Source organism: Crotalus tigris, unplaced genomic scaffold (assembly GCF_016545835.1).
Source record: "Crotalus tigris isolate CLP2741 ecotype Arizona unplaced genomic scaffold, ASM1654583v1 scf7180000024340.7048381, whole genome shotgun sequence".
In the NCBI taxonomy this organism is placed as follows: Eukaryota; Metazoa; Chordata; class Lepidosauria; order Squamata; family Viperidae; genus Crotalus; species Crotalus tigris.
The window spans coordinates 2,934,901-2,961,976 of record NW_024100510.1 but is presented as its reverse complement, the minus strand read 5'-3'; the positions used below and the strand labels follow the sequence as shown (position 1 = coordinate 2,961,976).

At 39.4% G+C, this 27,076-nt stretch overlaps 1 protein-coding gene across 3 annotated transcripts in view; it reads left to right on the top strand.

Moving 5' to 3' along the window:
• Positions 1-27,076, top strand: part of ITGB2 (integrin subunit beta 2) — a 68,127-nt gene that overhangs the window by 14,326 nt on the left and 26,725 nt on the right. Inside the window, exons 1-9 of one of the 3 annotated variants that reach the window (XM_039326346.1) lie at positions 1,643-1,836; positions 11,710-11,770; positions 17,533-17,621; positions 20,020-20,200; positions 21,160-21,330; positions 23,199-23,440; positions 24,584-24,739; positions 25,856-25,951; positions 26,074-26,163. In XM_039326346.1, the coding sequence (XP_039182280.1) occupies positions 1,813-1,836; positions 11,710-11,770; positions 17,533-17,621; positions 20,020-20,200; positions 21,160-21,330; positions 23,199-23,440; positions 24,584-24,739; positions 25,856-25,951; positions 26,074-26,163 (1,110 nt within the window). In that variant the 5' untranslated portion in view covers positions 1,643-1,812. Of the gene's footprint in view, positions 1-1,642; positions 1,837-7,302; positions 7,353-11,709; positions 11,771-17,532; positions 17,622-20,019; positions 20,201-21,159; positions 21,331-23,198; positions 23,441-24,583; positions 24,740-25,855; positions 25,952-26,073; positions 26,164-27,076 lie in introns of those variants that run through there. The other 2 variants (XM_039326348.1, XM_039326347.1) reach the window with 2 other exon arrangements.

The following is a 27,076-nucleotide window of genomic DNA, read 5'->3' as shown; positions in this document are numbered from 1 at the left end:
TCTATACTTGTCCTTTGTATCTTTCAATTTGTCAGAGAGTTCTTTATGCAGCCATGCTGGTTTCTTTTGAGAGCTGTTGTTTTTCCTCTTTGTTGGTATTGTGCTAGACTGTGCTTTTATTATCTCATTTTTCAAAATTTCCAAGCTTCTTGAGTTGTTTTCCCCTTGAGGATTCTCATCCATGGAATCCTTCCCAAGCCCTCTCTAAGTTTATTTAAATTAGCTCTCTTGAAGTCCAAGACTCTAGTTTGACTGTGTTCTATTGGTTGTGCTTCTATAATGTTGAATTCTAATATTGCATGATCACTTCCTCCCAGGGTTTGGGAGATCCAATGAAACATTCTTTTGTAGATCCAATGAAACATTCTTTTCTAAGTCATTTTTTTGGCCTCTCAGTTGTAAATCCACTTTCAATGCCATCTCTACCTTTTCTAGTAAAATTTATTCTACATCTTTTGGATATAGTGTATTCATAATGTTTACTTGAGTGACCTGCTGAGTCCATGTGTAAGACTTCATAGTAACCTTATTCAACAACTGAACAATAGCAAAGTTATTTGGAAAGGACCCGATACTAGCTGAATTCTTAAAAATAGATTCTGCTTGGTGGATATCAATACTGACTTCTCTGTTATGTAGACTATCCTTTTCAGATGCCCAAGCAGAGCAGTCAATTTACTGTAGTCCTTATAACAGTGGTGGCGAACTTATGGCACGGGTGCCAGAGGCGGCACTCGGAGCCCTCTTTTGGGGCACATGTGCCGTTGCCCCAGCCTTGCCTTCCCCACGACCCCCTCCTCTCCAGCAGCCCCCCTGAAGGAGAGTCACCCTCAAGTGTGGCCCAAACAGCAGCTCAGCCAAGGACATGGCACCCAGGCAGCGTAGACAAGACTCTGCCTCACACCCCATTATACAGTTGATGCTGCAGGGCGTGGGCAGAGGGTTTGGTTACCATAGCACTGCTGGGCTGCCTGGGCAATTTGCGGCAGGCCCTGGAGGCGGTGAGTGGTCCTGTGGGCAGGCGGGGCAGGGGATGGGGCAGAACTGGAGCGGGCAGGGGTTGGAGTGGGGGCGGGGCCAGTTTTTGGGCACTCGGTCTCTAAAAGGTTCACCAACACTGCCTTATAAGAAATAATGTGTTGGCAGAGGAGCAAGTAAGGTTTAAGGTGGCACAGTCAATATTTGACCATTGAATTGCAGTCTATTACCTGGTTAAAAAAAATATTCCCACTACCTTAGATCCATTCTCTCTACCTCCTTTTATTAATATAAATGTAATTTTTGATTCAATCTCCAAAGAGTGGTTATGGGAAAAATTAGCAGTGTCTACTGTTGATTGCCAACAATTTTGTCTAATTATGATGCTATGAAAAATATAGAAGCCTTTTTTTACCACTATCACCTCAAGAAAAGTTAAGCTAACCCAGCTCCCATTCTTTTCTGCTTTTAATTACTGGCCAAAAAAGAGAGTTTACCTTAAGAAACTAGCAAACAAACCACCTTTAGAGGTTAATTATTGATCTTTTTAAAAGGATGCGGTCTCATTCTTGTACACCTACAGTCAAAGGTTAAATTCTGCACAGGTTTGAATTTAATATTCCTCATATTCTTCACTGAAGTTAACTACTCTTCCTCTGTTTTCACTTCCTCTTTACAGAAACATAAGATCAGTACACTAAAGGAAGGGGGTGTGACTTTAGCCATTTTCTAAAGAGAGGGTTATGGGCTTGTTTTATTTTTATTATCAATACAGAAGTGACTCTTCGGAAGAATAGGAATTCCACATTTTCATAATTAACAAAGAAACTTGAGATGAAGCCACAGAGACTACTTGATGTATGTTTTATATTTCTTTTATTGGGTATTTCTCTCCTTTGAAGTGAAATTATTACTCTCTGCATTGTGTAGTTATAATTCATTGACATTTTCTCTAGAAAATCTGTGAATTGACATTACTTTTTACTTATTCATGTCATGAATTGTCAGCTATTCCACTATTTTTGTTTTCCTGTGAATTTAACATGACCAAGCTTTAATTCTTCTGTTACCAGCAGCCACAGATACTTTTCGCCATCAAGGTAATATATCTGTTATGCCACAAAGACTTGATGCTCTATTTTCTTTGCGTTTTATGTTTATTTAAGAAAAAGCAACCTGTTTGTTGACTGTGTTCTTAACTACCATTTCTCAATCCTAAATCAACTTTTCAGAATCCTGGCATGTGGAGGGTAGAGTCCCTGTTCAGTCATTGCATTGTATGCGGTCAGGTACCTATCACAGGATACTTTAAATATCCTAAATTGTAATAAAAAAAATAAGCATGGTTTCAGCTGTGTAATTGGGTGCAGATAGGTCCAATGAAGCTCTTAGCAATGGGTGCATCAAGATGGCCAGCCAGGGCTTTCTGGAATTATTAAGCAGAGACCTACTTGTTTTAAAATAAGAAAGGAAACCTGGTTTCACCCAACATTCTGCATGTGAGGAAATGAGGGTCAGAGTAGTGTTTCTGAACACAGTTCTTTGCTGAAATGCTATTCAAAAATGTTTAACTTTTTTCTGTCTATTACTGTGGAGGAGTTAGCTACTTATAAGCATGTGGTATTAGAGGTAAAGAACTGTGTGAGTTTTGTGGCATGGCTTGTTTTTCATACTTAGCAGTAAGCTATATCCCATTGTTTCTAATTAAATTGGGTGTGCAAATAGTATTCATGCAATCGTGTAATTTACAACTATAAGGATTGCAGTACTTTAGATGTGTTGTTTAGGAACTGCAGCAGAATGGATCAATAAGCATAGCAATTTTAATTGAAAATGTGTACCTCCAGGTAGATGTGAGGTAGACTTATTTTGAGCATAGTGTCCTACCTTCTCGTAATGTTGCAAAAAATTATGTTGTTAATACAAATTAGAGTAGTTGGGGGCCAATGGTATACAAAATTAATAAATTAAAAAAATCTTTTTGTTCATTTGTCTAAAGTATCTAACATTTTCCTGGTGGCAACAGTCCATAACAACAATATAACAAAAGTGCTGTTGGCAACTCTGTTGGGAAGCATACTTTCTCAAATATGAAAGCATAATGTTTCCTTATATGTGATTGTTAAAAAAAGAGAACCTCTGACAGAAGTAAGGTTATCTATACTATCTAAATTTCTGATTTCACAGTTCTTCCTAATCACAGTCTCTTTAATCTCCCTTAGTTTATTATGCATGAGGACTGTCGCCTATAATTGTATTCAAATGTAACTTCCCTGATGATTAAAATTAAATCATTTTAATTTAATAATGATAAATGTATCTTCCAGGACTTAAGTGAATTGCACAACAGGCAGTCTACAGATCAAAATATCAACTATGCAGGTTCTTGTTAGTCTTTGTAAGAAGTTTAATTTAATCATCCTAAATGGTGCAAAGGTGAATCTTGAAATATTCATTTTTATTTGTGAGTGGGGAACAAGTTTGCTAGATTATTGTCTAGTAGCTATCAAAATATTTTCTTTAGTTAGATTATATAATATTGGCTTAAAATCACATAGTGACCACCAAGTTATAATTATAAGTTTGTTAACAAATGATAAAGAGTTTTGTAGGACCCAATATTACTATTAAAAGTAACTATATACTACTGGTGTCAGTTTAATTAAAGCCATTGTTAAAATATTAGATATCTTACCTGTTTAATATAAAATGCCAGTCAAAATCCTTAAATGAAACTGATCTATTGATAATATGTCTTTTCTTCATGTATATCATTATTTGAACACTGAAAATGCTCTTTGGCTATAAATGACCAAAGATTTGTCCGTCTGTCAAACTTCCTTAAAACAACAGTAAAATATTGCAATATCAGAACATTTCTGGATTAGCACATAACATATAGTCTTTGGGATTTCTTAACCAATGTAAAGGTCTTTTGTCCTTTTACACATAACTTTTTATCCTCTGCTTTTTTATTCAAAGCATATGTAACCGCTGATTTAAAAAAGTTCTGCTTCCCTTCCTCCTTTTATGTTGTGGTAATGTTCTCTACTTTTTAGTTTTTGGGTTGCCGTGCTCTGGTAACTTGGTTCATCACTTCAGAAGGGGAGGGGAGAGGAGAGTGGTTCCTTGTTTAATATATTGCTGTTTTGTTCCCTTTAGTATTTCACCATAGTCATAATCAATTTTGTCAACTTATTCCCCTTTTCTGTAAAAGATAAATGAGTCAGAATATGAAACATTGATTTAAACAAGTTAATGGGAATTTAAAAACAAGAAAAATCTTTGAGTTCAGTGCCTCCTTTCCTTTCCTTTTCTTTCCTTTCCTTTCCTCTCCTCTCCCTTTAACTTTTCCTTTTAACTTTTCATTTTCCTGTCCTTTGATGCCTTTGAGTCAGTGATAATACCTGGAAATTGCCTGGACAAGTCCCTGAAATTTTTTTGACAAGGTTTCAGAAATAATTTGCCACTGTCTCTCTCCTAGGACTCAGAGAGAATGATTGGCCCAAAGTCACCCAGCTGTCTTTGTGCTTGAGATGGTACTAGACTTTAAAGTCTCCTGATTTTCCAGCCTGGTGCCTTAACTGCACCGAAGTATAAATAAAAATACTTCTTTGGAGGCTTTAAAGCTATCAAATTTCATCAGAAAAAAATGATGAATAAAAGTAGTTTCAGCTTTCCTGATTTCCTGGTTCCTACCAGGGCTGACATTATGAGACAATAATCACTGGATTCAGTTTAGCTATAATTCTGGGCAGAGTCAACATCCATGGTGTGAAGCAAGAACCAGCTTGAGAAATTTTCAAACATTTCCTTCTTCCTTTTTTTTAATGACCTCTTTCTCTGTAATAATTATTGTCCTAAGAATTGCAGTTTTTATAGTAACATTGTAAGCTAGGTCAGTATCCACCTGCCTGCCTTATCCTACAACAGAGGAAGCTGGCAGTATCTGAGAATGAAAGACCAAGAAACAAACTTAAAATGCCAAAATTAAGAGTTCATGGCAAAAATAATATTTGACCCTAAGGTTTCTTCAACTGTAACTTGACCTCGCCATTGCACAAAGCTAAGCCATCACCTACACTTCTACAGAATTATGTCAGTGTGCTCCACATCTATTATTCAAATTATACTAACAGTGTAGATACACTTTGATTCTATCACTTGCTTTGTTGCAAGAGAGTTACCTAGGTTGTTCTGTTTCCCAGCTCTTTTCCTAAATATAGTCATCTGCTTTCATGGAAATGTTCCTACCATCATAGATTGACTCATGATCAGATCAGAATCTAACATATTGCCCAGACGTTCATTCAGCTGAGTTCAGTCAAGCTTTCCTTCATTTAAGAAAGTATCCAACCATATTGATGTCTGTAGTATGGAACTAGATACCTCACTTTCCTCTCATTAGAAGACCGTCCCATTCTTCCGCTGAATGAGGATGCTTTTATTAAAATTCTGCATCCATTCACAGTGGTCCTCACTTAGCAACCACTCATTCAGCAACAACAGCACTGAATGAGTGGTACTTACGACCAGTTCTCATACTTGTGGCTGTTGCAGTGTCCGCAATGTGATCTCCTTCTATGGCAGCTTTTGACAAGCAAAGTCAGTGGGGAAAATGGCAGACATTGCAAATGTGATGTGACGTACTTCACCAACAACTTAGTTGATTGATCAATTATCTGAATTTTGTGTAATATTTTTTTAACTCAGTCAAATTTTTAAGTATTCCATCTGGGGTTTTTTTTTGTTTTTTTTTTGTTGGTTTTTTTTGTAATAGTACAGTTTCTAGAGAAGTACATGCTATATTGTTTCTGTGTGTCCAGGGTCACAGGGACATTGTCACTCTAGTTAGGAAATCTTCCTGCATCAGCCTTCAAAGACAGTTGAGGAGCAAAAGTAACATCACTAAAGGCCCAATAAGGCCCTTCAGGATCATTGATTTGTTAAATATGCCATAGGGGAAGCAAAATCCCTGCTGGGTTCATTGGCGATAAAAGTTGAGGACCAGGCTAGGTCCAATTGATATTCTGTGTCCACTACACTCTCTTTAATTAGCACTTTGACCTGATCATATCCCATGCTAAGTAGAAAATCTGGAGACAATCCCAAGGATTTTAGTTTTTCTCAAAAAGATTCTTCATCTCTGTCATTGTCACTGGTGCCTATGTTGTGCAGATTTTCTATATTTTGGCTAGGGCTTCTATTGTCCGTGTTGTTCGTCCCTCGATTTCAATGAAGACCTTGACATCTTGTGGGTTATGGGCCATCAACGATGTGTCCGTAGGTGGCTAATAAGACCGATGTTAGCACGGAATGTTCTGCCACATACTGAACAAAGAAATGTAGATACTGTTACTTCTGCATTTACAGCTCTGGCTTTGCGGAGTGCTTGCTTCTCTTGTGCCAAGATTGTCCTTCTGTGTTCATATGTCTGGCAACCGTGGTACACCAAGGTGCGCCATGTCGGTCGATCAAGTGCCAGAAGTTCCCAAGAGATGGTGTTAACATCCAGGGACTTAAGAGAGGCTTTCAATGTGTCTTTGTATCGCTTCTTTTGTCCCCCATGCAATCGCTTTCCTTGAGACAGCTCACCATAGAAGAGCTGTTTAGGGATGCGATGATCTGGCATCCTTACAACATGGCCTGCCCAGCGCATCTGGACTTTCATCAACAGAATGTAAACTGATGATAGGCCTGCTCTGGAGAGGACATCTGTGTCTGGTATCTTATCCTGCCACCAGATCCTCAGAATTCTACGAAGGCAAGTCATGTGGAAGTAGTTCAGTTGCCTAACGTGCCTCCTGTACACTGTCCAGGTCTCACTAGCATACAATAGGGTAGTTAGCACTGCTGCCTGGTAAACTTTAAGCTTGGTAGCAAGACTTATTCCACGGCGGTCCCACACATTAGTCCACAATCTGCCAAATGCAGAACTTGCCTTGGCAATTCTACAGTTGAGCTCGATGTCAATTGTCACTGCATGGGAGAGGGTATTACCAAGATACGTAAATTGATCCACTGCTTGCAACTTTTGTCCCTTTACTGTGATGGTAGGCTCTTGATATTGGGCTTTTAGAACTGGCTGGTACATCACTTCAGTTTTCTTCGTGTTGATGAAGAGGCCAAAGTTGTATTGTCCATATAGAGTTCCTGAAAATATGCCTTCCAGCTCCCTGAGATAACAGTCCACAGGGGCCAGGCCATGTGTCAGAAAGAAGCTGAGTCATTAGATCAGACTGCCTAAATGAGTCGTGTCCTGTTGCTTTTTATGGCTTTTTTCTTCTTCTTGCATCTAGCAGTTGTTTGTAGTATCCTTTCTGATGGAGGAGATCCTGTGCAGCTGTTGTTGTAGCATTGGATACATAAGTCTGGTAAATGGGAAGAGCTTTTTTTGCATAAAGTTGAACCCTAGCTTGGAGTGGTACTGTTCTTGCTTTAGGGCTGCACAGTTGCAGCCAGTTAAATGCTGGTGGAGCTCTTCGGTTAGGGCAGCGGTTCTCAACCTATGGGTCGCGACCCCATTTGGGGTCGATCGACCATTTTTCGGGGGTCGCCAAAGGCGGCGATCCGCCATTTTCTCCCCTCCGGGGGCGCCGCCGCACATGCACGCTGCACATGGGGGCGCATGCGCAGAACGTTTGTGTGACGGGGGTCGCCGTCACACAAACGTTGAGAACCACTGGGTTAGGGTGTTATAATAGTCTAAAAGTACATCAGGAGTTTCAGAGCTGTCAGGGCAGACTCCGGATTCTGTAGCTGATGCACAGCAAAAACTTCAGTTATTATTTGGTTTAACTGTGGGATTCTTTTAGCTCAGCAGTTTGTTTTTCCTGCTGGCATTGGTAAGGATTAGCAGCAATCCTTAATGTGTGTTTCTTAAGTGAAGGTATTTAAATTAATCAAGATGGGGAGAAGATCGCTATCAAATTTAGGCATAACCTCTAGGGCCTTGTCATGAGGGGAGAGGTCCCTAAATTCAATTATATAATCAGTTGCACTCATTTTCTGGAGCCAGGTAGGCAGGTGGATTTGGCTAGGTAGTTTGATTTTAGATCCTTTGAGCAATGGGTGGGGAGGAATTCATTATCTTCAGGGTTGGGCGGGGGGCATTTGTGCTTTGCTGATTCATTTTCTCTTTATCCCTTACATTTAGCACATTTATTTTTAAATAGTCCTGTATAGATTGTACTTGTCTTTTTATATCAGACCAAAGAGCAATCAACATACAACTGTGGAATATTAAGGACAGAAAAATTTACAATATTATGCTTAGAGAAAAATGATATAAGATGTTCTATTGATTGTATATTACTCCAGTAATGATTACCAAAGTAGACAAGTCATTCTTTAAACATTGTTGGAAGCCCAATTAGATAGATAGATAGACAGACAGACAGACAGACAGACAGACAGACAGATAGACAGACAGACAGACAGACAGATTTGATAGATAGATTTGATAGCAATGGTGTAATAAGCCAGTTGAATAAAATGAACCATAACAGAATGAAACGAATCTTAAAGGTGAATTTTTATTTTTAGTCCACTATTTTTTTACTAAATAATATTAAGCTTGAGCTGGTTTAGGTGAGCAGAACAACATGGTTCATTTTTAGTGAACTCTTAAAACATCTGTTTTAAATACTCTTTTATTTGGTTTTAAAATATTTTACATAGTGATTTTATTTCATATCAGTTAAAAATTTTAGTTCCCTGTATTAAGATTAATAATTTTAGAAATTTACTAAGCCTTATATTCCCTCAAAATATATTGAATTGGTTTTATACATGATAACAACTACTAGGATTTTCTGCATTTCCAAATGAAAGTTATGAGCAATTTCTTCAGTAGAATGATTATGCAATTATAAAAAAAACCTAACTTCTCATTTGAAAAGTAATTCTGATATAGAATGTAATTCAACATTGAAATTATTTTTGGATTGTAGTTTTATAAATGGGTTTTTATCAAACCCCAAATCTGGGTTTCTCTTAACATAAGATTATAATAGCCAATATTTTTGTGATCTGATAAATTTGCCATATTTCTTAAATTAGGCAGAAATGTTTGCAATTTGAATTATACTTTATGAGTAATGGTTGTTATGATTACTATGCTACTTAATAGCCCAATTTTAATATTGATTTATTTTATAATGATTTAAAATTTTAAATTGATGTAATATAATATCAGCTATTAAATAGAATGTAATACATACATACTTAACATTTAATAAATACTCTAATATGCACATTTATATTTATATATAAATTTATATTACATTAATTTTGACATATTTTAACTAATTTAATAATCCTTGTAATTTTCTTTTTTGTATTTTCACTCCCCTTGCTGTAAAATTGCTTGTACTTGTAAAATTAATACATTAAAAAAACAACAGGAAAAGAAACAGAAAGGATCTGTCTGTATGAGTAAAACCAAACCTTTTCACCACTTTTGAAATCAAACTGGAAGTAAGACAAAAGTGAGAAACGTTCTTCCTTTTTTGGTTATCATCTGCCAACAGAGGAAAATCTGAAACGTTCTGTTGTAACACTAGTAGAATATGAATGTGCAGCTTGCAATGTTTCCTCATACTGTAGTGTTTTACAAATGTCATTGCTTCCTTCATGTGAGCTAGAGCATGTTGTCACCTTTTAAAATTTGTGCTGTCTACACCAGGGATAGGCAACCTTGGCTCTTTTATGACTCGTGGACTTCAATTCCCAGAATTCCTGAGCCCGCATGGCTCAGGAATTCTGGGAATTGAAGTCCACGAGTCATAGAAGAGCCAAGGTTGCCTACTCCTGGTCTAGACTCTAGAATAACAACAGGATGTGGATAGGAGCATTTCTTGGAATAAATTAACTTCTTAGGAAAGATATCCAGAAGAATTTGGTTCAGTTCTTTGATGTAATTCCTGGCCCTCTTGGTTTCTTTCCAGGTGCTGGATTATAGTTACTTTAAAACAAAGTAAAATACAAACAATGACACTTCACTACTGTCTGGCATGGAAGAACAGAAGTACATGTTATAATGACTCATATTTTTAAAATGCATATCCAACTTTTATACAGGTTTTTCAAAGGATTTGAAGTTTTATAACTTTCTTAGTCTCATCTTAAAGCAAGGCAGGCAAGAGGTGGGGATTGGAGGTTATAGTCTTTTTTAAATTGTTTTTTGGCCTTCAAACATTGCAAGGCATGTGGTGATAATGGCACCAGAAGAATGAGAAAAAACTTCTAGCTCTGTGCGAGAGGTTGCCTTTATTCAAAATAAGTTTAATACACCTATTTGTGACATATGTTATTAAAACAATTTTTGTGTGGTCAAAATTGACAATTGGCCACTGGATTTCATGTGTGTGATCTTGGGAGAGAGCAGAAATATTGGTTGCATACAGCCCAGAAATTGTAGATTTCCTCACCTTTGTAGTAAAGCATGTATTGAACAAATTTGGTGGCTTTTAATCCAGCAAGAAGGCAACCATTTGCCTAATTACAAATTACAAATTACTAATACAAATATAAATTTAATTGGCTTTTTTGGCACAGCAGCACACTGCTTAATTTGTGGTCTACTAGAGTGCCCAGGTCCTTTTCATAGATACAGGTAGTCCTCAACTGACAACAGGTTGCTTTGTGACTGTTGAAAGTTACAATGGCACTGAAAAAATTGACTTATGACCATTTTTCATACTTACCACCATTGCCATATCTCCATAATAGCATAGTCAAAATTTGGACACTTGGCAACTGGCTCATACCTATGACAATTGCAGTGTCCCCGGGATCATGTGATAAACTTTTGTGACTTTACGATGAGCAAACTCAATGGGGAAGCCAGATTCACTTAACAACCATATTACTAACTTAACAACTACAGTGATTCACTTAACAGTTGTGGCAAGAAAGGTCATAAAATGGGGCAAAACTAAACTAACAAATGTCTCATTTAGCAACAGAAATGTTGGGCTCAATTGTGGTTGTACATCAAGCACTATCTGTACTAATGCCAATCAACTCCTGTCTTGTATCTGTGCATCTAGTTTTTCATGCTTAAATGCAGAACCTTACATTTCCCCCCTCCCCCACATCAAACTGCTTTTTGTTGGAGAGGCCTCAATATTCAAGTCTAGAAAGATCCTTTTGAATCTTGTGCCCATCTTCTGGAGTATCAGCAATCCTCTCTTCCTTCAGCTTTGTCTTGTACAAATTTGTTGAGCTTCCCTACTGTACCTTTATCTAAGTCATTTATAAAAATGTTGACACAACCGCTAGGTACTCCTAAGGAGAGTGTAGTCCTTCTCTTTGTTAGTCATATCCAGTTTCTGCAACTGTTCTTCATATATTTTAGTCTCCAGACCCCTAATCATCATTGTTGCTTTTCTTTGCACTCTTTCTAGAACCTCAATCTCTTTTTTCCATTGTGGTCACCAGAATTGGGTGTAGTATTCCAAGTTCCTTATTGTTATGTATTTTACATTCTTTAAATTAAGACAATTATTTTTATTATGTAATCCACAATAATTTTAATATGATCATAACCTTAAGTCTAATTTAAAATAGTCAATACAAGTGTAAACAAATACTACACATCCCTCCATTTCTCCTCAGGAGTTCTTCCTCCACGAAGTATCTTCTTCCATTTATTATTTAAATTTTAGGCATGCGTTGTAAAGATGCCTTGTTTCTTATGTTTCATTGCATACTATTTATTTTTCACAGGAGATGTTTCCTAAGTACTTCCTTTTGCTATTTGGAGCTGTGCTGCTGTTGTTGACAACAGGTAAGCTGCATTTGCCATTACTATGCAATTCTGCCATATGGCCTCAGTTCGTAGAATAAAGAAGATGCTTAAGACCATTGAAATAAAAAAGCCCAATTCTTTAGGTTCTGCTGAAGGGCCAATATGTCCCATCACATTCTGAATAATCCAAGACACTATTATTCAGTCACTTGGATCTCAGTTAATACTAACAGATGCAGGAGAGAACTATGAACAGAAGAGCAGACTTATCCTAGAGAAAATCCATATGTTCCATCTGAAGTGTTTTCCAGACTCTTTCAAAGGCAGTCAACATGCTGTATCTCTTACCTGATGAACTCAGAGAGCAATGGGCATCAACAAAAGTCAATGGAGAAATCAGCTGGAAGTTGCAAGTCCCAGGTAGCTCGTAAGGAGGCCTGAGAGTGGGTGAATGTGAAGAGAGGCAGAGGGTGCTGTAGTGAGTGCATGAGGCAGAGGGTGCTATAGTGAGGCCATTTTCGGGGAACGAGGACTCGCTATATTAGAGCGATTCCTTGTTCCGCCCCCTCAAAAGGCCCATCCTGTAGTACTGGTGACAGGGGAGTAAAGGGCCCTAGTTGTAGGCTGCTGTTGCTTAATGCCAGGTCCATTGTCGACAAAGCCCCCCTTGTCCGTGATTTAATATTGGACAGGGGGGTGGACCTGGCATGTATAACTGAAACCTGGCTGGGCCCTGAGGGAGGTGTTTCCCTCTCGAAGATGTGCCTGGACGGGTTTGTGGTGCTTCATCAGCCTCGACATCAGGGCAGGGGTGGGGGAGTGGCAGTCATTGCTCGGAGGTCCCTGAGTCCTCGTGGGATTCCTGAACCGGAGATTGTTGGGTGTGAGTCCCTCCTATTGAAGTTGGGTTCACGGGTTCAGTTGGGCTTGTTGCTGATGTACCTACCTCCCAGCTGCATTGCAACAGCCCTGCCTGCGCTGCTGGAGTCCATAGCCGGGTTGGTGGTGGAGTTCCCCAGACTTATGGTACTGGGGGACTTAAACCTGCCATCACTCGGCGAATGCTCAGAGGCGGCGCAAAAGTTCATGGCTTCCATGGCAACCATGGACCTGACTCAGGTAATCCCAGGATCCGACTCATAGGGGTGGTCACACGCTCGACCTTGTGTTTCTCTCGGGGCAATGGAGACATGATCTGGAATTAAGGGGAATAGAGACCTCTCCCTTGTCATGGACAGATCATTTCCTATTGAGGCTGGACTTCAGAGCATCACTCCCCCACCGCAGGAAGGTGAAGCCGATTAGGTGGTTCCTCCCCAGCCGCCTAATGGACCCAGATCAGTTCCAGGAGGAGCTTGGGGAAATACCTGACTCCCTTGTCCACAACTCGTTCGGGTCCCTGGTTGCGGCCTGGAATGAGGCGACGTCCGGGGCCCTGGATCGAATTGCACCTTTGCGACCTCTCTGTGGTAGTGGTCCCCGGAGGGCGCCTTGGTTTACTGAGGAGCTACGGGAGATGAAGCGCCACAAGAGACGTCTAGAGCGACGTTGGAGGGCCAGTAACTCTGAATCTGACCGATCACTATTAAGAGCCTATCTTAGGACTTATTTAGTGGCAATAAGGGCGGCAAAGCATGTTCACTTTTCCGCACTTATTGCGTCCGCAGAATCTCGCCCGGCCGCCTTGTTTAGGGTGACCCGCTCCCTTCGTAAAGGGGAGGAGGCGGAGGAACCCTTGCAGGGGAGAGCTGAGGGGTTTGTTCAGTTACTCTCGGACAAAATCGCTCAGATTCAGAGAGACCTGGACTCCGACTGGACAGTGCCAGCTGAGATGCCGGGGGCTAGTCTTAGTCATGTTATCTGGAGCAAATTTGAGCCTGTGACCCCTGATGAAGTGGACAAGGCCGTGAGGGCAATGAATGCCGCCACCTGCTTATTGGATCTGTGCCCCTTCTGGCTGGTTTCTGCCAGTAGGGAGGTGACACGAGGCTGGCTCCAGGCAATAATCAACGCCTCCTTGATGGAGGGGTCTTTCCCGCAACCTTTGAAGGAAGCGGTGGTGAGGCCCCTCCTCAAGAAGCCTTCCCTGGACCCAGCTGTTTTGAAGAATTTTCGTCCTGTCTCCAACCTCCCCTTTGTGGGGAAGGTTGTAGTGAAGGTAGTGGCGTCCCAACTCTTGCGATCCTTGGATGAAACGAATTATCTGGATCCTTTTCAATCTGGTTTCAGGCCCGGCTACAGCACTGAGACTGCTTTGGTCGCGCTGACCGATGACCTCTGGTGAGCCCGGGATAGGGGTCATTCCTCTATCCTGGTGCTTCTTGACCTCTCAGCGGCTTTTGATACCATCGACCATGGTATCCTTCTGTGTCGTCTCGGAGAGGTGGGGGTGGGTGGCACAGTATTGCGGTGGTTCTCCTCCTACCTCTCTGACAGGTCACAGTCGGTGTTGGCGGGCGGACAGAGATTGACCCCTAGGCGCCTCGATTATGGGGTGCCTCAGGGCTTGGTCCTGTCCCCCCTCCTTTTTAACATCTACATGAAACCGCTGGGTGAGATCATTCGGCGACATGGGGTGAGGTATCATCAGTATGCGGATGATACCCAATTGTATATCTCTACCCCGTGTCCTTTCAGTGAAGCAGTTGACATGATGTGCCGGTGCCTGGAAGATGTGAGGGCCTGGATGGGGGTGAACAGGCTTAGATTCAACCCTGACAAGACTGAGTGGCTCTGGGTCTTGCCCCCCAAGGGTCATCCTGTTGGTCCATCATTAGCCCTGGGGGGGTAAATTTACCTCCCTCAGTGCAGGCACGCAACTTGGGTGTCCTCCTGGACTCACAGCTAAATTTAGAACATCATCTATCTACCAGGGGGACCTTTGCCCAGGTTTGCCTGGTGCACCAGTTGTGGCCTTATTTGGACCGGGAGGCTCTATTCACGGTCACTAATGCCCTTGTCACCTCAAGACTGGATTACTGTAATGCGCTCTACATGGGGCTACCCTTGAAGAGTGTTCGGAGGCTGCAGTTGGTTCAGAATGCAGCCGCGAGAGCGATTGTGGGTGCACCAAGGTACACCCACGTGTCACCTATCCTCCGTGAGCTGCACTGGCTTCCTGTGGGTCTCCAGACGCAATTCAAGGTGTTGGTTATCACCTTTAAAGCCCTTCATGGCTTAGGACCAGGTTACTTACAGGACCGCATACTGCCACATAGTTCCCAGAGACCGGTGAGGTCCCACAGATTGGGCCTCCTTCAGGTCCCATCGGCCAGACAATGTCGGCTGGTGGGCCCTCGGGGAAGGGCCTTTTCAGTGGTGGCTCCGACCTGGTGGAATCAACTTCCCCCCAAGATTCGAACTACTCCCAGCTTGCCAGCCTTTAAGAAAGCCATTAAAACTCTCCTGTTCCGGCAGGCCTGGGGTTGATGTCCCCGGGGGGGGGATATGATTGGACATGCTGTATGAATGTACTTATTTATTGTTTTATTGTTATATTGTTTTAATTTTGTACGCCGCCCTGAGTCCTTAGGGATTGGGCGGCATATAAATTTTATTAATAAATAAAATAAATAAATAAATGTAAGCTGGGGAGGGGGTGCTGCAGTGCTGTGCAGGTGGGTACAGGTTGCAGATGTGCTATAACACCATGCAAATGGATGTGGGTTGGGGAGGGGGTACTGCAGCAATAGGACACTGCAGAGTATGAAATCCCTGGGATCTCAGGTCATAACTACGACTAATTCAGTGCCATGGCATCTTCAAATGGTTACTGAACAAATGGTTGTTAACTCAGGAGTAACTTTGTTAAGAGCCCTGGTGGTGCAGTGGTTAGAATGCAGTACTGCAGGCTAATTCTGCTGACTCCAGGCTGCCAGCAGTTTGGCAGTTCAAGTCTCACCGGCTCACGGTTGACTCAGCCTTCCATCCTTCCGAGGTTGGTAAAACGAGGACCCAGATTGTTGGGGGCAAAATGCTGACTCTGTAAATCACTTAGAGAGGGCTGTAAAGCACTGTGAAGTGGTATATAAGTATATAAGCAAGTGCTATTGCTATCCTCTCAGTGGCTGGTTTGAGTATTCAGGGAATGAAGATACTGTAGCTAGGTCACCATCTGGTGAACAAACTGTTCCAGGTTATGTCATGGAGCAATTAACACATTGTTCACTTGATGCACCTTATGCAACACTGTTGCATCAGGATGTAGTTTAGGGAGAAGAAGGGCAAACCATTTGCTTAATTTCCCTTTTGCATGGATATGCAGCACTTCAGGGTGAGACTGAGTTTTGAGAGGGTAATTTTAGCTGTGAAGTTGGCTGATTTGAAAATTGTGCATCTTGTCTCCAACTTACTTCATATGTGCAATATGTGGTGAAAATGGTTATCAATGCCTTGCCCAAATACCTTATTCAAAATGCAAAGGAGATGGGTCTCTCTAACACTAGAAACATACTGAAGCTAGTGAAAGATCCCAGCTCAAGCTTTTAACCCTGGTGAATCTTCTGCACGCAAAATAATGAAGAATGCTAATAAAATTTGTGGGTGGATTCTATCTCTTTGCCTGCCATGAAAATTATGTGCATTAGAAATCTAGCCATAAAAAAGATGGAGGAATCCTTTCATTGTACATAGAAGCAGAAATCTGCTCCTCTCACTGGAAAACCCTATCATGTCACAACCACGATTCCAGCAAATTTTGTTGTCCTTCTTTATGACATTCAGAATATTTTAAGGGCAGGGACAGGTTTCTTCCTCACTGACCAAGTATCACAAGCTGGGGGAAAACTTCCATTAATTACTCTCCTTGAGTAATTGGGTGGCTATGGATGGGGAGGAGTAGAATTTGGATGGATTGCTAGATTGCTTCCCTGCTCAGCCTGCTGACCATCACTGCTGTTTGAGAACATGAATATGATACAGCTGCATGGATCCCTGATTTCCCTGATAAAATAAAAGTACTGTATTCCATGACTTGGTTTTAGATTTTTTTTCTTATGAACTAGCAAAGTTTACTTTGTCTTATTTGACACAGTGTTCAGCTCCACTATAACCCACTAGATCTGCAAGCTGTTGCAAATGGTGGAGTTGAGGGTCAACATCCTTTACCTCAGCATCTCCAAGCGTAGTGTAGAAACAGTTTTTTGGATTTTTCAGGAGGTTGCTAGCAGGCAGGTAGTCTTGTTACAGTGTCAAAGCAAAGGTTGCACCTATAGACTTACAGGCCCATAAAACAAAAAGAACATCATTTTAATACAGGTAGTCCTCGACTTACAACCATTCTTTAGTGATTGTTCAAATTATCATAGTATTGAAAAAAAGTGACTTATGACCTGTTTTATCACTTATGACCATTGCAGCATCTCCATAGTCATGTGATCAAAATTCAGGTGCTTGGCAACTAGCATGCATTTATGATAATTGCACTGTCCCAGGGTCATGGGATCACCGTTTGTAACCTTTCCAGCTGGCTTTTCTCAAGCAAAGTCAGTGGGGGAAGCCAGATTCATAAATGAGTCATGGCCACATGATTCATTTGACATCTGTAGTGGTTCGCTTAACAACTGTGGCAAAAGAAGTAGTAAAAAGGGGCAAAGCTCACTTAACAATCACAGAAAATTTTGTGATCCTACGTTGAGGACTTAGAACAGCTGATGCTTGGGGTGGTTGGCAAAATGCACTTCCAGATTGTCGATTGCTGCCAAGGTGGGTTATTTTCATATCTGGGGAGGTTCAGGTACTTCTGTTTTGTCTGTTGTTCATTATAGCTCTTTTATAACATTTTCTTCCTCTTCCTTCTTAAGCATTTTCTCTCGAATGTACCAAATACAATGTAAAAACATGTCAGGACTGCATTGAGTATGGCCCTGGTTGTGCCTGGTGCAAGAAACGGGTAGGTTTTTTTTTAAAGAAAGAAACAAAAAAACAAACTCTTACATTTTAAAGTGTCTTTCAGTTGTCTCTTTTTAATTTGTCCTTTTCAACTGTCATTGACTGTTTTGGGGTTTGCTTTTTGGTTTTTTGCTTTGGGTGGAAACTTTGGCTCACATCAAGTTCTGCTTTATGAAAAGGCTTGCTGTCAAAAAAGAAAATACTTGCAGACCTAAAATACTAAAAAAAAAAAAAAAAAAAATTCTATCTTTATTTTATCATCAGATGAATTTGACTCATCTCTCGCAATGCTATTTTACTGGGGTTATGGGAAATAAAGCAGACTGTAATGTTCTTTCTTATAGCTGCTAGTAATGGGACTAAAATCCAGGAAAGCCCCCACTGGCACTAGCACAGCATCTGCCCAACAACTTTAACAATGATTCCTAGTGGAAAATCAAAGGGGTCACTGAATGCCCAGACATAGAAAGACATATAAAAGATCCCACAAAAAAAGTTGCCAGGCTTTGAACTACCACATCAGAAATGGACAATCCTGAATAGGATTTGCACCTCGCACCCGGCATTTGCCAGGACTCTCTGCATAAATGGGGCAAAATATTCTCCCCTCTGTGTGACTCAGTTGGGGTCCCACGTCAAATTGTAGATTTACATCATGACCGTCTGAAAGCTGAGGGCATATACCAGTCCAGCATTTGATTTTTTTTTAATATAAACAATGCTGTTCTTCAATGGTTAGATGGCCTAGAGACATTAATATTTCAACATAGATCTCTTTGTCATTTATATTTTATTGGATTCTACTAATCTAGTTATAATGTTAATTTATATTACTAGTCCATGATTATGCCATACAATCAATCAATCAATACTAATGGAACCAATATATTGGTAGAATTTCAGATGGAAAGAGTCACTGTTAGTGTGAGCATTTCTATATCCACAGTACTCAAACTTTCCTTAGATATCCACTGAAAAATTTGGTGCATCTGCAGGCAATAGTGTTTTGGATCAGAAATCAGATGCCTATCCTAGCTGGTTCCTAGTAGGCAGAAGTAACTATGGATACTTCTATTGATTATAATTTGAGTACATTTCTATATTGTACTTTTTTTTTTTCAAACTTTCCTTACATTCACACCTAATGTTAATCCCAAGGAAAGAATGCATGTACAAGTCACCACAAGCATACAGAAATAAATGTTGCTAAGATGAGGAACCAAACAATTTCCCCTTTTATTGAGGAGCATAATTAAGTTTTGATTGGGTATTGTCCTTGTACTCTAAACACATAACAATATAAATATGTTTGTGCTTACAGTGCTTTAGGTATTCTGATTTGGTGTTGTAAATGCTAGGGAAACAGAACCGGTGGTATGGAAAATCTGTAAGATTCTTCTCATTCTCATCCATTTTTAGTTTTTCAACTAAAAAGGAGTAGAATGATAAGGAAGATATTAAAAAATAGGTTTTATTGATTCCAGAAAGAATATTTATATTCAAAGGTTATTCTTAATAGACCAAAGAAATAATAATTATTTTGTGCACACTTGATAAATCCTGTAAATTTACATTTTCAATTACTTTTGATTGTGCCCATCAAGGCTTTGGTCAATCAAGAATTTTAAACCATTTTTCACAAGAGAAAAATAAAAATAACTCAGTCATGCTGGGACCATTGCAGAATCTCTTGCTGATGATACTATCAGCCAGTTTGGGCGAATTTTGGCCAGACTGCCCTAAGAGCAACTAATGCCCAGTTTGGCATGCTTATGCTATTTAATGCAATTTAGGATATCTGAGATATAGGTTTGCAAGCCAATATATGACCACATCTCGCTGACTAGGAGGAGGATGCAGTGGACTGTAAGTTAGGCAAGATGAAAAATTACCCTCGAAAAATGCAATCTCATATCACTTCTGTATTGTTGTCAAGGAAGCTATATAGCCATGTCATGAAGTTCTAAAAATTGAGTTCAACTTGAAGGAGGTACTATCTTCATATTGCTGTGAAATACCAAGTGAACTAATTATTATTTTAAGAAATAAATAGCCCTGACTCTACTGGTATTTTGAAGGGCCTTGAAGGCATGGTTCTTTGCTAAGACCTTGGTGAGAATAATTGATCTCCATTTACTTTGTTTCTTTTGTTCCTATCTGGGTTTGTTTCTCTGCCATTGTGCTTCATAATTTTATGTTTTTTGTACTTTTACTTGTTTTTAAATGTCTTAAATAATTGGTGAACTGTCCAGAGTTGCTAGAATGATGATGATGATTGCAAGAAGCATGCCCTTTAACAATAAAATAATATTTTCCTCTATCTAAAATATTTTAGGTCTACCCAATAAATATCTCAAGCTTATTAATTGTTTTTGTGCTTTGATTGTTATGAAATACAGGATTTCACAAAAATAGGAGAACCAGATTCAGTTCGATGTGACACAAAGCAAAAGCTCCTTGAGAAGGGATGTGATGGGAACATTATTTTCCCAGAAAGCTTTGCTGGCCCAGTGTCTTCTGAACAATCAAACACGAAGAAACAAATCTACCCAGACAAGGTGCAACTACATTTAAGACCAGGTATCTCAGAATCTGAACCTCAAATCAGAAACTTAGGAAATGGCTAAAAGAATGGCTGCAATGTAAGGATAGGAAGCATATGACACATGTGATTTTTTCCATTTCTTATCAAGCATTTTTTAAAATAGAGAATTGGTAATTCACTATGACTTTGGCACAATAATTCAGGCTAACTTCAATTCTATTAATTTCAATTTTTTACTTTAAAATTTCCTAGTTTTAACTATAATGAAACACCATATGCATATCTCAGAATATGGGAGATCTGAGTATCATATATAAAGTTATGCAAATTAAAGAGAATGGAGAAATAAGCATGTGAACCGGGTGTTTGTGTGTCTTTGTGTATGTGTGTATGCACAAAGATTGCTGGCTTGCTTTCTGTTTCTCTACCAAATATTCCATATCCCACTTTCATTATGTGTATTTCTCATTGTGTTCCTCTGCTCCTATCCTCACACTGCACCTTCCCCTGAGACCTAGTTAACTTCAGTGATGCCTTCTTTATCATTCTGTCACAATTTGACCACCATGCTGATTTCTTCTGCCCTTTCATGTGCTTTCATGGGTTTCTCACACGTCTCACAATCACTACTCAGCCTACAGTCACCTAGTTCAGAGAAGCATCATTAGGTTTGTGAGATGAGATAAAATTGGAGGTGGCGCAGCAGTTAGAGTGCAGTACTGCAGGCCACTTTAGCTGACTGTGTTCAGCAGGTCAGCGGTTCAAATCTCACCGGCTCAAGGTTGACTCAGCCTTCCATCCTTCGGGGTAGGTAAAATGAGGACCCAGATTGTTGGGGGCAATGTAAATATATATATATATATATATATATATATATATATATATATATATATATATATGTGTGTGTGTGTGTGTGTGTGTGTGTGTGTGTGTGTGTGTGTGTGTGTCATAAATAAATAAATAAATAAAATAAAATCTTCCCTTTTACCAATAGAACAACCTGCTGTTTTTAATGTGACATTCCAGCGTGGGGAAGATTATCCAATAGATCTCTATTATTTGATGGACCTCTCATTCTCTATGGACGATGATCTGCAAACAGTGAAGAAATTAGGAGGAGATCTCCTTAAAGCTCTCCAGAGTATTACCAAACGTGCACGGATAGGTATGTGCATTCTACTAAAATATGCAACTGTCTTCTGTCACAGCAGGTGAAAGCACTTAACCAATTTTAGCTGATCTTGAAAAACAGCTAATAAGGGTCATACCTGAAACCCTAAGGCTGTTGAAATTTCAAAAATATATTTCAAGTGGTGATAGTGCAAATGGCTTCATATTATTGATAAGAGAATGGCATGGCAGTGTCCATAAATGGCCGAGAATTAAGCTTGACATGATTCTTATTTTTCCAAGTATTTCCAGCTCCTAAAATTCCACTGAGAAATTCTATAAAATGGGGTTCGGTATTTCTCATGTCTTAATTAACATCTCTTAATTTTGCATTTTGAAGAAATAGCCATTTTCAGAATTTTAACATTAGATACAACAATTCTTTATAGTTAGCTTTCTTTTCTTTTTTATTTGACATAATAAAATGTCATACCATGGAAATAAAAGAGACTAAGATTCTGGTACAACAATTCTGTAAAGAAGGATTACATTATTTGGTTTTTTCTGGATTATGGAGCTTCTATGCTAGTATAGTTTCCACTCTTGAAGCCCTCTGATTTGGTCTCACAATGGTCTGCACTTCTCCCCACTTCAACCATTTTGAATAACCACTAAGGGCAACCCAAGGGCTTCCTTTGGTGGCAGGAGTGCCAAATCAACTACTTAATGGCACTGCATGTACTTGCCCCATCCTCACCAGAGCAAATAATGTATATCCCTGGTGGTTGAAAAGCCCAGTGTGACAGTACCAAGATTTGTAGCTTGTCTGCAATGGGGAAGTAGAAATATCAATGGGAAGCCAACCTGCCCCGAGCACCAAAGAGCTCCAGGATTGTAATTTGTAAATGGAAGTTTTGCAAAGTGACATTTTGGACATTTGGGCTGGAAAAATACAGGAACATGATAATATTGAGAGATCAGCACTAAAGCCTTTTGAGGTAACCTTTAAAATCTCCTCCTCACATTGTACTGCAAACCAAGATCCTACATATAAGCTATAGGTTGGGGAAATTTAAGAAAGTGTTCCTCATACTACTAAATGAAATAGTGGAATTCACTCATGCTATGCTGAGAGCCTTCACCTTAAATGGCTTTAAAACAGTGGTTCTCAACCTGTGGGTCGGGACCCCATTTGGGGTCGAACGACCATTTCACAGGGGTCACCAAACAAGGCTGTCCGCCATTTTTCCCCCTTTTCTTTGGCCACACCCCTGGCACCCGGTGATGTATAAGTGGTTGGAGGTCACCACAACATGGGGAACTGTATTATGGGGTCACAGCACTAGAAAGGTTGAGAACCACTGCTTTAAAACAATATTAGATAATTCATGGAGGATAAAGCTACTAATGGTTGGTAAACATAATATGCCTTCTCCAGGAGAGTTAGCATGGATTTGAATATCAGTTATCCTCATGTCCTTCTCATAGATGTCAGACAAGATTTGACTGACTGTTGCAAGAAACAGAATGCTTGGTTAGGTAGTCCCTCAGTGCAGTCCAACCAAGCTCTTCTTAAGACAATTGGCCTCTCCAAAACAAGTCTTTGAAAGACAAAAGCTAGTGGAAAATGAGAGGGAATAGTATTTCTAAGCAAAGGGGAAAGCATCATATAAGTTTGGTTTTGCACAACAGCTGTGTACAAGGAAAATAGCTACTCCTTAATGAAAGATGAGTTAAATATATATTTATCCAAATGCATCTGATTATTAAAGGATAATATTTTATAATTTTAATAATTCCATGTATAGTCCTGTCTTTTTCTATAATTTTATTTTTAAATCACTCAAGAAGTGATTTATGGTTCTCCCACACAAACATTTATATTGAACAACGTTGACTACTGTTCCTTAACATTTTCTTTAGGTTTTGGTGCCTTTGTGGATAAGACTGTCTTGCCATTTGTAAACACACATCCAGAGAAGCTTCAGAATCCATGCCCAACCAAGGAGACCAAGTGCCAACCACCATTTGCTTTCAGGCATGTGCTTAGTCTCACTGATGATGTACAGAGTTTTCAAGAAGAAGTAGGGAAGCAGAACATATCGGGGACTCTCGATGCACCAGAAGGAGGACTTGATGCCATGATGCAGGCCGCTGTCTGTGGAGTAAGTCTCATGGCCACTACTGTGTGGAAACAGAACTGATTAATGACCTCTTTGGGTCAAAAATGAAAGATGGTTTCACTAATTTATTATTTCCAGTATATGCTACTTTCCCACAAATTCTATACAAATAATTTTTCCATTCAGGGCTGTAATGTATTGGCCACAACTGTTTTAAATCACTTGCTTAATGTCTGACCTACATTACTGTATTGTTTAACAGTTGCTGTTACTGGAAGCCAGACTGGCTTTCTCAAAGCTGATAATAAGGTTTAGGGCGGGAAACTGTTACTTTAAACCTATTGGTTGCCACCTAGAAGCTAACTGTATGAATAGCTGTGCAGCAGCCTTTAGGGCGGCCTCTGTTCTGAGTTAATAAACTTCTTTGCTGTTTCAACACTCTGCCTCATTCAATGCCTAAAGAACCAAAGATATAATAAGGGCCATGAATTTAAGCCCATATAAATGCCACTTATGATTATTTACATTTATATTGTGCTTGTTGTCAGTATGGGCAACTGAAACAGCTTGCAGGAAAAAGTGACAAACTAAACATAATTTACAGTCCAGGATTTCCACAGAGATTGCTAAGTTATTAAAACTAATATTTGTGTTCTGCTCATGCTATTTTTTCCCCTGGAATAAACTAAAAGAAGCCAAAACCTTTGACTTCAAATATCATACCTTACTGTTTTTAAGGCTTCTTAAAATTATGACATTAACAGCATAAAAATTATTAGAAAGTAAATTCTTTTATGGTTCCTGAGGTGGGCTTGTTCTGTTTTTGGTGTCAACAAACACACTAGGTGAGTCAATCAAGGAGTTTGGGGAAAAAGGTAAAGTAGAATGCCTCACATTTATTTTCTTCATATCTCTGCCACTGAATCCAGCCTTGGGGTAAACTAGGAAAAATAGGTTTTCACGAAGAACTCTTTTGGAGAAGGTATCAGGAAGGAAAACGCTGAATTTCTTTCTTTAGCAGTAGGATAGGCACCTGAAGGCACCTGTTAAAGCTGTGACAGTAGAAAGGCTTGCCTGTCTTAGACCGAAAAATTGACAGATTCATCATGTCCCTTCCTGCATCGGTGATTTTGTAATTTGTTATAATGATTACTGCTTTAGAATTTGTTTTGTTTTAAAATCTAGAGTAAAATTGGCTGGAAGAATGTGACTCGCTTATTGGTCTACACAACCGATGATGGTTTTCATTTTGCTGGGGATGGTAAGCTTGGAGCCATTTTAACACCTTTTGATGGAGAATGCCACTTGGAAGACAATATGTACAAAAAAAGTAATGAATATGTAAGTATACAAGTAGCTCTCAGCTAGCACTGCTATATGATAAGTAGTTTGCCTTTTCAATCTAGAGGTAGACTAGAGTTCATGTAAAACAGTCAGTTTGCACTATTCGCCCTCTAGAAATGAGAATCAAGATGTCAATCATTTTGACAATAAGAACATGATTTACCAGGTTATGTGCAATCCAATAAGCCATAATTATATTAAGGGTAAGATTTTATATTGTTTTTAATTACATCTAATTACACAATTGTATACTTGTGTATGTGTTTCCATTATATATTTAGAGTAACATGTACTTGTGTCTCCATATGTGTACACAAACCCCAACACACAGTGTGCTGCCTAAAAGAAATCCACAGAATAAAAAAAGAACAAACAAAATATTAAAATGTAGTAAGGCTGTAAACACGTCAACAATTATTAAAGAGAAGACCTGCCAAACTTGTGTGAATGCAGAAGTTATTTGTGTTTATTAAAACTGTACAAGATTTTTCAGGCTTCCAGGGGAAAAAATGAGTGGCTTTAATGAATGTCTGTGAAAGGGGCTGCCCTATCCACAGCACGTCTTGTGATCCCTGTCTAAGCATGCCTACTTCAAACCCATTGCTCCATGGCCCATCCCATAAAGGATGGTTTAGGACAGAAGACCTTGATTGTTTAGGCAAGACTAGTGAGGGTCATGTTCTGAGAGTGATCATCTCTACTCCTGTAAAGCAAGAGGTCTCATAATCTTATGCTCTGTCACTCATGAGTGATGCTGCTTGAACTACCAGTCACATGACATGATGCAAAAGAGAGACAGAGTAAAATAGTAGAATGCAATAGAGCATCCATACAACTAGGAATACAGTAAATAAGCATTCAGCAATTATTCCACTTGTTCTATCTCAATGGACTTTTGTAGCAAGAAAAAGTGGGAAGAGATAAAGTGGGAAAATATGAGTCGTACAATGACAGCCAAACCTTACTTGTACTGCCCAGATGAAAAATTCGGGCTGAGGCTGAAGCAGGGTGGTTTCTTGTCCAAAAGCTAGGTCAGAATTAGTGAATGGGTTAGGACCATCATCTGTGTTTATTTGAAAACAGAGCTCTCACCCCATTTCCTTGGTTCCATAGGACTATCCTTCTGTTGGTCAGTTGATACAAAAACTTAAAGAAAATAATATTCAGCCCATTTTTGCTGTTACCCAAAAAGTCTACGATACATATGAAGTAAGTAAATCTCCAGTAACATAGACGATTTTGTAAATTATGTCACATGAACAAAGCAAATGTTATTATGTTATGCTGCATGAAAGCTTATAAGATAATGCATGTTTGTTTTTTACTGGTAGAAACTGAGCAAGATGATCCCCAAGTCTGCTGTAGGAAAACTGCAGGAGAATTCAAATAATGTAATTCAACTCATCCAGCGTGCTTATGATGTAAGTGTTATTAATAATCTTCTTATCTTACTTAAGTTCACTTCCAGCTCATCGGCCATATACAACCCCTGGAAGCTACCTGCAGTTCAACACATCTGTCTCCATCCATCTCTCACTTCCAGGTAGCCTGACAATCTGCTTACTTACTGGCAAGCTGCAGAAGATCACTCTTGCAGTGAGGAAACAGAAAATCTCGTGACTTCTCATTTTCTCCCAGTCTAGTATTTATTGATGATAATGCCCTTTGTCAGCGTTGGGAATTTAAAAAAACATAATAGTTTCCCCCTTCCCCCCCCATCTAAAAGCTTAAAGCTAGTTCTTTTTTAAAATAAAATTTGTATTGCTTTTGAAATAATAATAAAAAAAGAAAAAAAGAAAAAGGAACAAGCCCAAAAGGATATGCATTGCCGTATCAAAAGGCTGTGTAAAAAACTGCAAGATAAATGCTTAAAATAAATGAAAATATATATCAGAAAAAGATACTGTAAAGACCTACAATTCTCTATGTAATTGTTTAATACAAATATTATTTGTATTAGATAATGATAGAATACATGTGGGGTGACTGTGTAAGGAAGATCTGTGTGTGAATTTGTGTGCATCCATCATGCAAAGCTGCGGCCCCAAAGATTTTGGTGTGGCCCTTGCAGTGAAAAAGAGTGCTAAGTCGGCTATTTATTTTACTATATGTAATTTACTAAAAAAGTGTCAGATAGAAAAAGTAAAAACAAAACAGCTGTTGGCTAGGATAACTATAGCTTAGCTTACCATTTTGCTTACCGGGTCAGAGAACAATGCATTCATTACAGGGAGAGAAAATCCAGCCATCTTCCAGAAACAAATGTTGCTGTGACTGTCTCTTGGTTTGGAAGACAATGTACTTACTATAAGAAAGTAGCAGTCAGTTGCATCA